This window comes from Octopus bimaculoides, chromosome 10, assembly GCF_001194135.2.
Source record: "Octopus bimaculoides isolate UCB-OBI-ISO-001 chromosome 10, ASM119413v2, whole genome shotgun sequence".
Taxonomy (NCBI): Eukaryota; Metazoa; Mollusca; class Cephalopoda; order Octopoda; family Octopodidae; genus Octopus; species Octopus bimaculoides.
In genome coordinates, this window is record NC_068990.1 from 84,947,590 (window position 1) to 84,961,820 (window position 14,231).

Genomic DNA, 14,231 nt, shown 5'->3' on the forward strand with positions numbered 1-14,231 from the left:
GCCTCAGGCCAACCAAAGTCTTGTGAGTGGATCTGGTAGATGGAAACTGAAAGAAGCCTGTTTATATATATGTTTATATGTGTGTTATTTCTTTACTGCCCACAAGGGGCTACACACAGAGGGGACAAACAAGGACAGACAAACGGATTAAATCGATTATATCGACTCCAGTGTGTAACTGGTACTTATTTAATCGACCCCGAAAGGATGAAAGGCAAAGTCGATCTCGGCGGAATTTGAACTCAGAACGTAGCGGGCAGACGAAATACCGCTAAGCATTTCGCCCGGTGTGCTAACGGTTCTGCCAGCTCGCCGCCATATATGTTTATATGTGTGTGTGTGTGTGTGTGTCTTTGTGTCTGTGTTTGTCCCTCTATCACCACTGGACAACCAGTGTTGGTGTGTTTACATCCCCATAACTCAGCAGTTCAGCAAAAGAGTATACAATAGAATAAGTATTAGGCTTAAGCTGGTGCTCCAGCATGGCCACAGTGAAATGACTGAAGCAAGCAAAAGAATAAAAGAATAACAATATATATACATGTTTAAGGTGATAACATTTAGCTAATAATAAAGCGGTGGTGTTCATTAAACTGTAGCTTCATTAGATCATCATCATCATCATCGTTTAACATCTGTTTTCCATGCTAGCATGGGTTGGACGGTTTAACTGATGTCTGAAGACCTAGCGGCTGCACCAGGCTCCAGTCTAATCTGGCAAGGTTTCTACAGCTGGATGCCCTTCCTAACACCAACCACTCCAAGAGTGTAGTAGGTGCTTTTTTACGTGCCACTGGCATAAACAGATGGTGTGTGTGTTAATGAATTTTCCTTTTATTTCTAATTTTCTAATTTAATTTATTTAATTTACTTGATTTATTTCTAATTTTCCTTTTATTTCTAATTTGTTATTTAGGTTCGACCAATCCAGTTTTCAGATTTTGAAGATGCTTTAATACATGTGAAAGCAAGTGTTTCTCCCAAAGACTTAGAAGGATACATCATTTGGAACAGTATGTTTGGCAGTGGTGGCAGATCTAAATGAAAGTGTTTTAAATTCTTAAATAATTGAGTTTTATTCCAATGGTTTTAATTTACATCTGTCCAATAAATTGAATAACACCGAAAATAAAACCGGTTATATTTTAAGTTTTAAAATATTTTTATTACGATAAAGTCTCTTGGTTCTAATGGTAGTTGTTGTTATTACTAATCATCACCATCACCATCATCATCATCATCACTTAACATCTCCCTTCCATGCTGGTTTGGGTGGGACAGTTTGACAGGAGCCGGCCAGGTAGAGGCCTGCATCAGACTTCTGTGTCTGGTTATATATGCATGTGATATGATATTTACCATGTTTGTGCTCATTTGAATGTAGGAAGACTTATTGCGGCAGCAATATTCTTGGGAGAAATTTCTCCTCTCTGGCAACATGTAAAAATGCATCAGGCTATGAATGACATCATTGGATCATGAGACATGTTTCTGTGTTATGAATCATCATCCACGAATGCTGAATTCATCATTCATAGCCGTATCTGAATGGGAGTTCTAATGTATGAGAACAGTGAACAGCAAATTTACTGGTTTATCTGAAATTGTGTTATTTCAACCAATTTATGTTCATGCCAACAAGAGGGTGCCCCTCCATGGTACATCGATCTACATTGTAATGTATCAAAACAGCATTCAAATCTGTTTTCTTCATATTCTAACATTTTTTTCTGTTAGAAAAAATGGCCCATATTTTCTTAGTTATCTTGCAAAACTATTTTGTATATCCCCACTTTTTTTGTCCTGGAAAGAAGGTGACTTTGAAATGATTTAGATTTAAATAATCTAAGTAAAACAAATAACTCAAAATGATCAGAATTGTAACATCTTTTGATTAAAGCTGATCTGTGGCTGAATAGTAACTACAATAAACATGTATAATCATATGGAATTACCATTTATTTACAATAATTATTGTCACTTGACCAAAAAATCTCATCTTATTTCCCTGTTGTTGACTCCTGGACATACTTATAAAATAAAATTCAAAAAGTACAGATAAAAAAGAAACAAAACAATCCTTTAACTTTCAGGAACATTTTTTTAATGATCAAAATTGTCAAAGCATGGAATAAATTTCTTGCACCAGTTGTTAGCTGTTAGCACACTGCTTCCTTCAAAAATTCCTGACACTCACCAATACGACCCCTATTGTGGTAGTGTACTCTTACCACTGTATGACTGTTACTGCTTGCTTTTCAGTCCTTTTCTGTTTTATCCTCAATACTCTGCATCCACTTTTGGTTTCCATTACTGTCTTTCTTTACTTATAATTGCTTTCCAAATGCTGAACCCTGTTAAAGGCAACCAGGGGCCAAATAGTAATGTTAAACCCGGTGACAATTTAAGTACAATCCATTTCCAGGCTTCTGCACAGTTCCCATCTACTCTGTTTTGCCTTTAAGGCTTGGACCAACCTGAGCCTATAGCAAAAGACATTTGCTCAAGGTATCATGCATTGTGATTAAATTTCGAATCAAATGATTGCAAAATGAACATCTCAACCATATGATGACCATGCCTGAGTTCATGCTACAGGAAAAGTAAATAATCTATAACCATTATTATGCTTTACATTTTTCTGAAGGAAGATCCAACATTTCTGATTGTCTTAAAATAACTTCTTAAGTTCTACATTCCTAGAAATATGACTGTTGCTCATTTTGAGTGGATTTAAGATGATTTCGGTGGACTTATATCACATTTATTTCTTTAGATCTCGGATGACTAATGCTTGAGTTATTGCTGCTGTTGTTTAACCCTTCTCAACCCCTGCTTAATCTTTATTGAGTAAATTTGTAATTAAAGGCATTATGACTACATTATCTAATGAGATCTTTCTTAAAGATGACAGGGCTTAAATTTGAGGGAAGTTTATGTTATTTCTACTATGAAGTAGCTCCTTTATTATCATCTTTGGTTTTAGGTTATAGAAGTGTGTAGTTATTCAGTATATGCCTTTTTAACTTTAACTATACGATTCTGGTTTTTTTTTTTTTTTTTTTTTTTTTTTTTGTGAGGACACAACCTTTCTGAGGTAGACTTATTCATCACTTGGTTTAATACCAAGCTCTTGGATATATTTAGTGGAGTCTATTATGTTGCAATAATTCGGACTATGTTTCCTGTCTAAGGGCAAATCCTTGCAACCTACTGATTCTGCCAGTCTTTATTGTTAACGATAATGATAATTAATGTTCAGGTCACTGCTTGGAATCGAACTTGGAATTTTGGGGTTAGTAGCCCATGCTCTTAACCACTATGCCATATATTCAAGTTTGAAATTTCCCCAAGACATCTGATGAGGGCTAGAGGGTATATCAGCTGAAATGTTGTGTTAACAACAAACAAGATGAGGACAAATATCTATCAAATGTAAATAACGTAAATAATGTAAATAATCCCAAAAGGATGAAAGGCAAAGTCGACCTTGGTAGCTTTGAATTTAGATTGTAAAGCTGGAAGAAATGCTGCTAAATACTTTGTCTGACACTAGTGATTCTGCCAGCTCACTGCCTTAATCCAATGCCTTAAAATGAATAATTAAATCCTTAATCCAATGCCTTAATATGAATAATTAAATACCATTCATCCATCATCATCGACATTTGATGTTCGCTTTCCATGCTGGCATGGGTTGGATGGTTTGACTGAGGGCTGGTGAGTCAGGAGGCTGCACCAGGCTTCAATCTGATCTGGCAATGTTTCTACAGCTGGATGTCCTTCCTAACGCTAATCACTCTGAGAGTGTAGTGGGTGCTTTTTACGTGTCACCAGCATGAGGGCCAGTCAGGTTGCACTGGCAACAATTACGCTTGGATGATGCCTTTTACGTGCCACTGGCACGGGACCACTCAGGGTGTATTGGCATCAACCACGCTCAAATGGTGCTTTTTACGTGCCACTGGCATGGGTGCCAATCGGGCAGTACTGTCATCGGCCATGACAGCAACTTCACTTGCCTTAACAGGTCTTCACAAGTGTTATGTACTGCCCAATGATTGAAGGGTACTCTTAAATGGGCTGGATATGCTGCACTGACACAGGCCACGGTTATGGTGCATCCATAAATAAATAAATAAATGCATGTTAAATGTTAAGGGGTTAAAGTTAATCTTAGGGAGATTAGAATTAATAACTGATTTCAAGCACTTTTGTATCTTTAGGTAATATTCAGAAGATATTGAGAAGATATTAAATCTACAGTTATGAAAATATTTTGGGGGCCAAATAGATGAGAACATTACAAAAACCTGGTAAGGACAGAACATTAGGAAATATTTTGTCCAATAGAATTTTGCTCACCAATATCAATTTATGGAAAGCATTTTTATCAATTTGAAATTTCAGTCTAGAAAAAGTAACCATCGCTGTGATATCATTAGTAATTTGATTGTCTGATAGAACTGAAAGGAAGTGAAAATTATTAATAAAATGAAATCCTTATTTTTTTTACTGTTTATTTTTCTGTTATTTTCTGTTTTATTCTGTGAACTGTGCATGCACATTTTGTTTTTGTTGTTGTCTTTCTTTATTTCACTGAATGCTGTTTTTTGGTATTCATTTTTACCCTTTGCAGATGTTTTGTGGTGCATCTGAGCTCTGTATACAATAAAGTCATTATTATTACTAAATGACAAGCTGGCAGAATTGTTACTGGACAAAATGCTTTGCAGCATTTCCCCTGGCTCTTTTCATACTGAGTTCAAATGTCACCAAGGTTTACTTCACTTTTCATCCTTTCAGGGTCAGTAAAATAGGCACCAGTTAAGAAGTGGGGTTGATGTAATCAACTTGCTCCCTCCCCAAAATTTCAAACTTTGTGCCTAAAGTAGAAAGGATTATCATCATTAAGGTGGAGAGCTGGCAAAATTCTTAGTGCATCGGACAAAATACTCCACAACATTTCTTTTGGCTTTTTACGTCCTGAGTTCAAATTCTACTGAGGTTGACTTCACCTTTCATTCTTTCAGGAGTGATAAAATAAATACCAGTTGATCACTGGGGTCGATGGTAACAAGTAGTCTCCTCCCTCAAAATTTAAGGCTTTATGCCTATAGTTGAGAGAATTATTATTCTTATTAAAACCGAACAAAAGTTCAAATCTAGTTAAAATTAAGCATGCTATTCTAGAATGTTATTTCTTTCTCTTTCCTATCAGCTGCAGACACATGTTTTGATATCTTTGTAATCTTCTCAGTAGAGTTCATGGACAATTATTGAATTTAAGTTAAAGTTAAGTTTTTCAGAGCTATGCATGAACATAGTTTTCTTGGAAACATGAAATGAAATAGTAGTGTGACCAAAGAGACATCTTCATCCATCAAATTAGATGGGTTTAGTAATATCCAGATGTTTTTCATTAGAGAAATTCACACAAATTTCACTGGGGAAGTTCATTCAAATCAGTGGAGTTTTGTTTTGTAAGGACGAAAATAACACGTACTGTGTAATATATATATATTCTATGGTGCAACTAGTTCCTTTTGCTGATCAATAGTCAAAGACTTATATATAGAATCAGAAATGGAATGAATGTCTTTGTACTTTGAATTCTAGGCTGACTCTAATATAGTATTTTGTATCCTATGGAATTTCACACTATATTTTACAGTAAACAATAATTACTTCTGTCAGAAAAATGAAATGATTAACAACGACAGATCATCTACCCTTCCTTGATCTGAGCTAAACAAAAAAGTTAAAAAGAAAATAATAATAAAAAGACCCAATAAATATGTAATTTTTTGCTTTATCCTTTCTCAAAGAGAAACAGTTTTTTTTTATACTTACTATATACAAATTCTTAGTGATAGATATTTATTTTACATCCAAGGGCCCCATACACCATTATTTGCAAATGGATCTGCTCTCAGATCCATATAAGGATTATGACAGGGAACAGCTGTCTTATTGTAAAATGCAAGTCTGTCTAAAATCATTCGCAGCTTTTGAGGATAAGCATCTGATAAATCTTTCCTTTCCAACGGATCTCTGGCAATGTTAAACATCCAGACATTTTTCTCTGGAGGATCTCTGTCTTGCATGGTTAAATCCTTCATGTAGTGGGGTGCCAACCAGTGACCGCGACCTGAAACAACAAAACAATTACAGACTTAGACTGTAATTAGATGTTAATTTTAGTAGTCAAGTAGCTCAAGTTTTATCAAAGTTACGTCCCTTGATAGAGTTACTTCCCCAGTTTACACAAACGCCTACAAAAACTAAGAGATGTGACTGGCCATCGGTGTACGAACAATAAAGACACCTGATGCCTCCCACCCCCATTTCTTCCTTTTTATAAGACTTTTTCACTGTTTGCTTCCTGTGCATACTCCATGTACTGTTCGTGCAATTCTGATAACTTTTTCTGATGGGTTGTTGTGCACCTGAGCACTGTATACAATAAGTTAATTATTATAATTAAATATGGGTACACCAAATACCATACAACATGAGTTACCACCACATCTAGAAGATGTGTCACAGTTAGCAAATGAGAGAAGATAATCTCAAAGATCAAGGAATCTCCATTGTTGACGTAACATTAACGAAAGAGACAGGTTTGTTGTCTGGAGATAAGAGGGTAACTATGGACAAGTGTTTCTGCCTCAGTAGGTTTCATCAGCATGGCTGTTAGCCTACCTTATCTCCAGTAGCCACATTTATGGGCCTAGGTAATAAATTAAACAAAAATAAGCAAAGCGAAATCTCTCAGAGTGGTTAGTGGCATGTATTTGAGTAACGTAGATAAATACAGGTATCCCTTCTCAAACGGAGCTGGGTTTATTTGCCATTTGAGACAGGTGGAGATAATTTTAATGAATTAAGAAGTCATATTGTATTTGATATTCGTGTATTAAGTTGATCATCAAAATACCCTCTAAGCAAAATAAACTGATTGTTGCTTAGAGTACAAAGAAAATTAAATTCTTGTGCGGTTACTGCAAAATAAGTAATATCATTGTAATAATTGATTCCTTATTTACTGAAAAATGTAATATTTAATAAAAGTAAAGGTCACATCATGTGGAGAGATGAAAATACCAACATTTATTTCTGACTTTCACAATTCTTTTGGATTAATTATTGCTACATAGTTACACACAAGATTCTTCTAATTCTGAATTTTACCTGTGTAATGCATGGTTTAGAAGTGGGGTCCTTTTCAAAGGCTGGTTCTGAACAAAAAGTGTATTTCTACTATTTATGTCATGCTATTTTAGCTTACCTTGTTTGCCTGTCATAACTTTCCATGCTCCAAATCGAATCGATGCTTTGATCCTTGTGTCAAATTTTGTACCTGACAATTTATCACCATGTGGATAGTGGCAGGAGTCTATGTTGAACAGTATCTCTTTACGTTTTGTCTGGGTACCATAACTGTAAGAAAAGAAAGAAAGAAGGAAAAATATGACTATGACATGTTGAAAACACCAATAAAAACAGCAGTATTTATTCTTAATGATATCAATAGTTGAGTTCCTTTCTTCTTGCCTATCCTTTTCCTTGAGATCTTTAGTGAAAGTAATATTGCATCACTTGTTTAAAATTTCTCAAAGATTTATTTTATATCATGCATTTGTTGAACAATGAGCATTATTAGTTCCAGATTTCCAATAGCCTAATCACTGGTTCGATATATTGTTTAACGAAGGTGGCAAGCTGGCCGAATCGTTAGCACGCCGTGCGAAATGCTTAGTGGTATTTCGTCTGTCCTTATGTTCTGAGTTCCATTTCCACCGAAGTTGATTTTGCCTTTCATCCATTTGGGTTGATAAATTGAGTACAAGTTGTGAAATGGGGTTGATCTAATCGACTGGCTCCCTCCCCCAAAATTTCAGACCTTGTGCCTACAGTAGAAAGGATTGTTAGATATTTATAAGGCAGTGAGCTGGCAGAATCGTTAGCACACCGGGCAAAATGCTTAGCAGTATTTTGTTTGTCTTTATGTTCTGAGTTCAAATTCCACCAAGGTCAACTTTGCCTTTTATTCTTTCGGGGTCGATAAATTAAGTAAATTAAGTATACTGGGGTCAATCTAGTCGACTGGCTCCCTCTCAAAAATTTCGGGCCTTGTGCCCAGAGTAGAAAAGAATATATTGTTGACAGAAATAATGAAAAGTGATGACTGTAAAATGTAAGAGAACAAATTACCACACTGCTGAAAAAGACAAGCTTAGCACATCCCTCTTGGGGGATGCCTTTGAGATATCTATAACGAAGTAAGTGTGGGCTTGATATGTGTTGCCTAGGTTGTGGCTGCATAGTGCATGGTTGGGGAATATGAAATGGGAATGAAGAAAAGAAATGTTGATGGTGGATTTGGAAGCGTGAGTTCTCCCAATGAGTGAAATCAGATAGTGGTTGAGAGAGTCCTCCTTCCATTTGTCTCTCTCTCTCTAGGTTTCCTTAACATTGAAGTTTTTTTTACTAAGGATTAACAACAACAACAACAAAAAATTGTATGGAAGACAATCTGGACAAACCTGATACTTTTCCACTGGTCATAACCAGCAAGATCCTTGGTTCCATTTAGACTGCCTCCAGCCAGTCGCACAAATGTTGGGAACCAGTCTGATATGTGTATTAGTTGTCTTGAAATGATACGATTTCGTTTTAATAGCTTGCTATATACAAATCCTACACCGCGTATACCTCCTTCCCAATACCGGCCTTTTCCACCACGAAGGGGCCAGTTTGATGATCCCTTTATTGTGCTGCCACCATTATCTGTTGGAAAGAAAAGAAAAGAAATTCACATAATTAGGAGGTTTTGGCTGAGGTTACTTGTCCTGGGATCATGTGATTGTATTAAGGTGGGTGATAGATTAGGTCACCACCCAAGTACAGGAACAATCCCATTGATGGGCCTCTAAACAGTTTTTGTCAACCATGTTTCAGTCTTTAGGCCATGTGGAAAATTCTTGCCAAAGATGGTGTGGAGTGGTATTGAATCCATTAAACTGGGGGACTAAACAACATTTTGTAACAACTCTTTTACTCTTTTACTTGTTTCAGTCATTTGACTGCGGCCATGCTGGAACACCACCTCTAGTCGAGCAAATTGACCCCAGGACTTATTCTTTGTAAGCCTCGTACTTATTCTATCGGTCTCTTTTGCCGAACCGCTAAGTTACAGGGACGTAAACACACCAGCATCGGTTGTCAAGCAAAGTTGGGGGGACAAACACAGACACACAAACTTATACACACACATACATATATATACATATATACGACGGGCTTCTTTCAGTTTCCATCTACCAAATCCACTCACAAGGCTTTGGTCAGCCCGAGGCTACAGTAGAAGACACTTGCCCAAGGTGCCATGCAGTGGGACTGAACCCAGAACCATGTGGTTGGTAAGCAAGCTACTTACCACACAGCCAAACCAGTGATCTATATGCTTAACATACAAAAAAAAAGATCCCCTGGAAAATCTCTCTCAGATCCACCCTGTCAATTGAAACAAATAGATGGAGACATGAGATGATAAGGTATAACATAGATACACAATATCTGAAAAATAAGTGGAATGGTCACAACTGGAGTGCCTTTGATCATAGGTCTCTTCCGTCAGGACTGATAAGGGTCTAAACAACAATGATAAAACAACTAATGTGAAATGTCATCATTGTTTGACTGCAGAAGCAGACAGCCATCATCCTACCGCTTGACCAATTATAGTATCTATAATTAATGATCAAATCCTGATTAATAACCAGGATCATTAGTGAGATTTTAATCTGTATGCAGAATTTGAATCGTTAGGCAAAAACTGAACTCAGAATGTAAAGATCCAGGACTATTACTATGAAGCTTTTCATCTGCTGATTTAGCAATTTCACCATAGGCAGAGTTGACCTCAGTGAGATTTGAAGCCAGTTTACAGAGAATCAAAGCAAATACTACATGGCATTTTATTTGATATGCTAATGACTTAGCAAATTCACTGACTTAATAAAAAAAAAGTAGAATAAAAAAAAGCATTAAAAAAAACAAAGCAAAATTTTATAACCTGTTGAAAACACAAAGATAGTATTTTTCCACATCATTTTCTTCTTGAGGAGCGTAATGAGATATCCAATGCTTTCATCAATGCAGGACACCATTCCTACAGATTAGAGAATCCTGGATTACTATTTCTGTATACACAATAGTTATTTATTGGATAAAAATTGTTGGGGTTTTGAACGCACATTTATGGCAACACCTCAACACAAATGTATTATAACACATGTGACAAGAGTTACAGCATATGATTAGAATCAACACATGTAAACACATGTAAACACATGTAAACACATGTAAACAGAACATATATAAATACAATTACAACATACCTAATCACCGTTCCAATTGAAGTTACCACAGTTCATCTCCCTCTTTTCTCTCTCTCTCTCTTACACACACAAGCACACACATTATAATTAACCACACATAAATATAATACAAATAATCACTATCTACCATGCATATATGCTTAGAATTATCTCATACAATTACAATCACAGGTAATTTATAACCATAAATATAATTACAATTAATATAAACAATTATGACATGTCGTCACAAATGCAACGCCCACACAATTCCAATTTGGACCCATTTCATTTCAATTACAGCACATAATAACAATTAAAAATAGACGTAATTACAGTTATGATACATGTAATCATAATTACAAGATGCATTGTTCCATATGGGCCAAATGAAGTGTAATATCTTTTATTCATTGCTTTGATAGATAATAATTATATAAAAAGGAAATGTAGAACATCAGACTTAATTCATTACATTATTTTAATTTTTCATGTCCTGGAAACACTGTGAACGCAGGGGTGACAAAAAGGGAAGGCAATGAAGGTTGAATTTGAGCACTAAAAAGACAAAAATGTAAGACATTGACTCCATGTGCTTCTTTAATAGTCAGATGTTCTTTCTGTCACTTACTCTCTAATAAAGGATATTTCTATGATTTGCATGAAACTGGTCTGCAGTACCAAAAGGGTTGGAGACCATTGCGTGTTGTTCCTACGAGTCTGTTAACTTTAATTGGTGAAATAAACCAAACTCACTGACCTGCTAGTCTCCTCCTTTCTCCTGAGGGTATCCAAGAATTCTTGTAGAGTTCTTTGTACTTCAGTGGCACCTTCAAAGGGGTATGTACTGCTTGCAGGGACAGGAGTAAGAACATTGGCTGAAATGAAATCAAACAAACGAGTTTAGAGGTTTTTGTATGTATGTGTATGTGATAATGTGTGTGTGAGTGAGTGAGAGAGAGAGAGAGAGAGTGAATGAGTGAGTATGTGTATGTGTGGATCTGTGTGGTAAGTATATGCACATATGTGGATATGTGTTTGTGAGAGTGTATATATAATAATGCGTGTATGTATGTGGATCTGTGTGCTATGCATATGCACATATGTGGATGTGTGTTAATTAATATTAAAATATAAGCTGTGGAGCGACAGAATCAGAACATCGGGTAAAATGTTTTTGCTGTATTTAGTTACAGTTCTTTACACTCTGAGTTCCAATACAGCCAAAGTCAACATTGCTTCCTGGGGTCACATCATTAAGATGTAGATTAGAAGTTAAAACTTCCTACAGGATGTTGGACAGAATGTCTTTTGGTATTAAGTTACATACCATTACGCTCTGAGTTCAAATCCTTAAGGTGTTAGTTTTATCTTTCATCCTTCCAGGATCAATTAAATAAAACACCAGTCAAATTAATCTATAAGTTAATCTACAGGGTGTCCACAAGGTCTGGGTACATGGAGTAAATGAAATCATAACATAAACAATTAAATATAAGAAATAATAATTTCTTAAAGTATGTGTTAATCTTCATGTGGGTACATGGAGTAAATGAAATCATAATATAAACAATTAAATATAAGAAATAATTTCTTAAAGTATGTGTTAATCTCCATGTACCCAGACTTTGTGGACACCCTGTATATTCCTTTAAGACAGCCGAGATGAGACTAAAAGTATAATAGATAACAAAGAAGATTTTTTGCCTTTTCTCTCTCTGTTAAGCTCATGGGAGTCGTTTTGTTAATATATTTCTGTTAAAATACTCTTCCTTTGTTCCTTTGTGTCTCTTCATTTTGAAAATAATGAAGAATTTAGGAAAATAACTTTGTCATTGTTAATCTGGTGTTTGGAACTTGAATTAACATGAAATTTTGATGGAAGATTCTAATTTAGATCACCTTAAGCAGAAAAATTGTATCATAGAACTACGAGCAGTCTTAGGCAGGTGATATCAAAAAGGTTAATAAATACGAATGAAATTGAGATCTTAAAACCAAGGTGCCATGTAAAAAGTATTAGAATGGTTGCTAGTGCCTTGTAAGAAGCACTGGTGATGGAGCCATGTAAAAAACAGCCAGTACACTCTGAAAAGTGGTTGGCATTAGGAAGGGCATCCAGCCATAGAGACGAAACCAAAACAGACTGTGGAACCTGTTGTGGCCCCCAGGCCTTTCCAGTCCCTGCCAAGCCACCTGACCCATATCAGCATGGAAAATGGACATTAAATGTTGATGATGATGAGATGAAGATTCAATAAGTGAGAAGTGTCAACTACTTCAGCTATCCACGAAATAACGTAATTACTTTTTTAGTGTTGTGTTTTCTAATGAGTTGAGCCGCTTTCTTTGTGAAGAGATGAGTTGAATATATTCGCTTATTCTTGTAACTGAAGTCGGGTGTCGTATTATTCCAAAGATCATATCCACAGTAACCCAGGAAACAGCGCCGATGTGTGTAATGGTTGCCACTGCCAGTGAGGAGACCTTGAGATAAATAAATAAATAAATAAATAAACATGTAATCATTCATTGAATATATTGATAGATCAATAGATAATAATCAATTTCAGTGAAGCCATGACTACTTGTCATAGAACTCCGTTACTTTAGGCTGATCGTCAATAACCTCCATTGACTGTCTGGGGTTGTCGTTGGTATATTCTAAACCCATTGGACAAACTTGGTTGTCCTGACATCGACATCTGGACGCACGTTGAGAATGCTTCTTTCTCTTAGAATGTCTTAGAATGTCTAAGAAAGGCGGCGAGCTGGCAGAAACGTTAGCACACCGGGCGAAATATTCAGCGGTATTTCGTCTGCCGCTACGTTCTGAGTTCAAATTCCGCCGAGGTCGACTTTGCCTGTCATCCTTTCGGGGTCGATATAATCGACTTAATCCGTTTGTCTGTCCTTGTTTGTCCCCTCTGTGTGTAGCCCCTTGTGGGCAGTAAAGAAATAAGAATGTCATTCCTCTTCTGGGAGCCTCCAGCTCTTTCCCGACCCTGAGCACGAAATACCTTGCAACTTACGAGAAGCCTTGAGCCACTGTGATTGGTGGCTTCAATCAATAAACACAAAGTGCCTTCCTGCTGCTTCTTGTGTCAAATTGGAATCTGCCGTATGGATGCTGCGTTGCATTGAGAATGAGCCGAAATTTGGCACATGTCACGTGATATTACTTTTCGTTATCTTCCACGCATGGCTCACTAAAACTGTGTTTAGAAACACCCAGTTACCTAGCGCACTCTGTAATAAGAAACATTCGTTCTACACACACACACACACACACACACACACACACACACACACACATCACCATCAACATTAAATTAAATTAGATACTTTATAAACATCAATCCAATACAAAAATGCTGTGCACAGAACCGCCTCTCTGTCTTGGATTCATGTTTATTAAGTAGCTAATCCAATTTAATATTTAGAATGAAAACCTTTAATTATTTTAGTTTATATACTATTATTATTATTATCATTATTTAGCAGAAGCAACAGAGTGACTCAAGGGATGAAAGTTTCGTGTGTGTCACTATGTTGGTTATGTTAAATATTAAAAAATATATTTTGAGTTCTATTTTTCTTGTTTGCATCACCAAACCTATATCTTTATACACATATATATATATCTTTTAAGAGTAAAAGGAAGAGTTAGGAGGATTGGTATGAGGTAGATAACCAAGTGAAGTGGTAGGGGGCTGGTAACTTTATAACAGATGTTATCAGAGAGATGCTTACTTCTGTCCATCACACACACACACACACAGAGCTTCACGCGCGCATAACATATCCTCACTATATATATATATATATATATATATATATATATAT

General features: G+C 36.1%; 2 protein-coding genes across 2 annotated transcripts in view; one reads left to right on the forward strand and one right to left on the reverse strand.

Annotated features, from left to right (window-relative positions):
* The window catches only part of LOC106871319 (fidgetin-like protein 1), a 21,256-nt gene extending 20,211 nt beyond the window's left edge, over positions 1–1,045 (forward strand). Inside the window, exon 19 of the mRNA XM_052970982.1 lies at positions 917–1,045. Within this exon, the coding sequence (XP_052826942.1) occupies positions 917–1,045 (129 nt within the window). The remainder of the gene's footprint in view (positions 1–916) is intronic.
* A 4,747-nt stretch (positions 1,046–5,792) lies between these two features.
* LOC106871320 (arylsulfatase B) overlaps positions 5,793–14,231 on the reverse strand; it is a 28,108-nt gene continuing 19,669 nt past the window's right edge. The window contains exons 4-9 of the mRNA XM_052970983.1: positions 12,694–12,872; positions 11,146–11,263; positions 10,082–10,177; positions 8,550–8,793; positions 7,292–7,443; positions 5,793–6,151 (exon numbers count right to left, since the gene is read on the reverse strand). Of these exons, the coding sequence (XP_052826943.1) occupies positions 5,886–6,151; positions 7,292–7,443; positions 8,550–8,793; positions 10,082–10,177; positions 11,146–11,263; positions 12,694–12,872 (1,055 nt within the window). The 3' untranslated portion in view covers positions 5,793–5,885. The remainder of the gene's footprint in view (positions 6,152–7,291; positions 7,444–8,549; positions 8,794–10,081; positions 10,178–11,145; positions 11,264–12,693; positions 12,873–14,231) is intronic.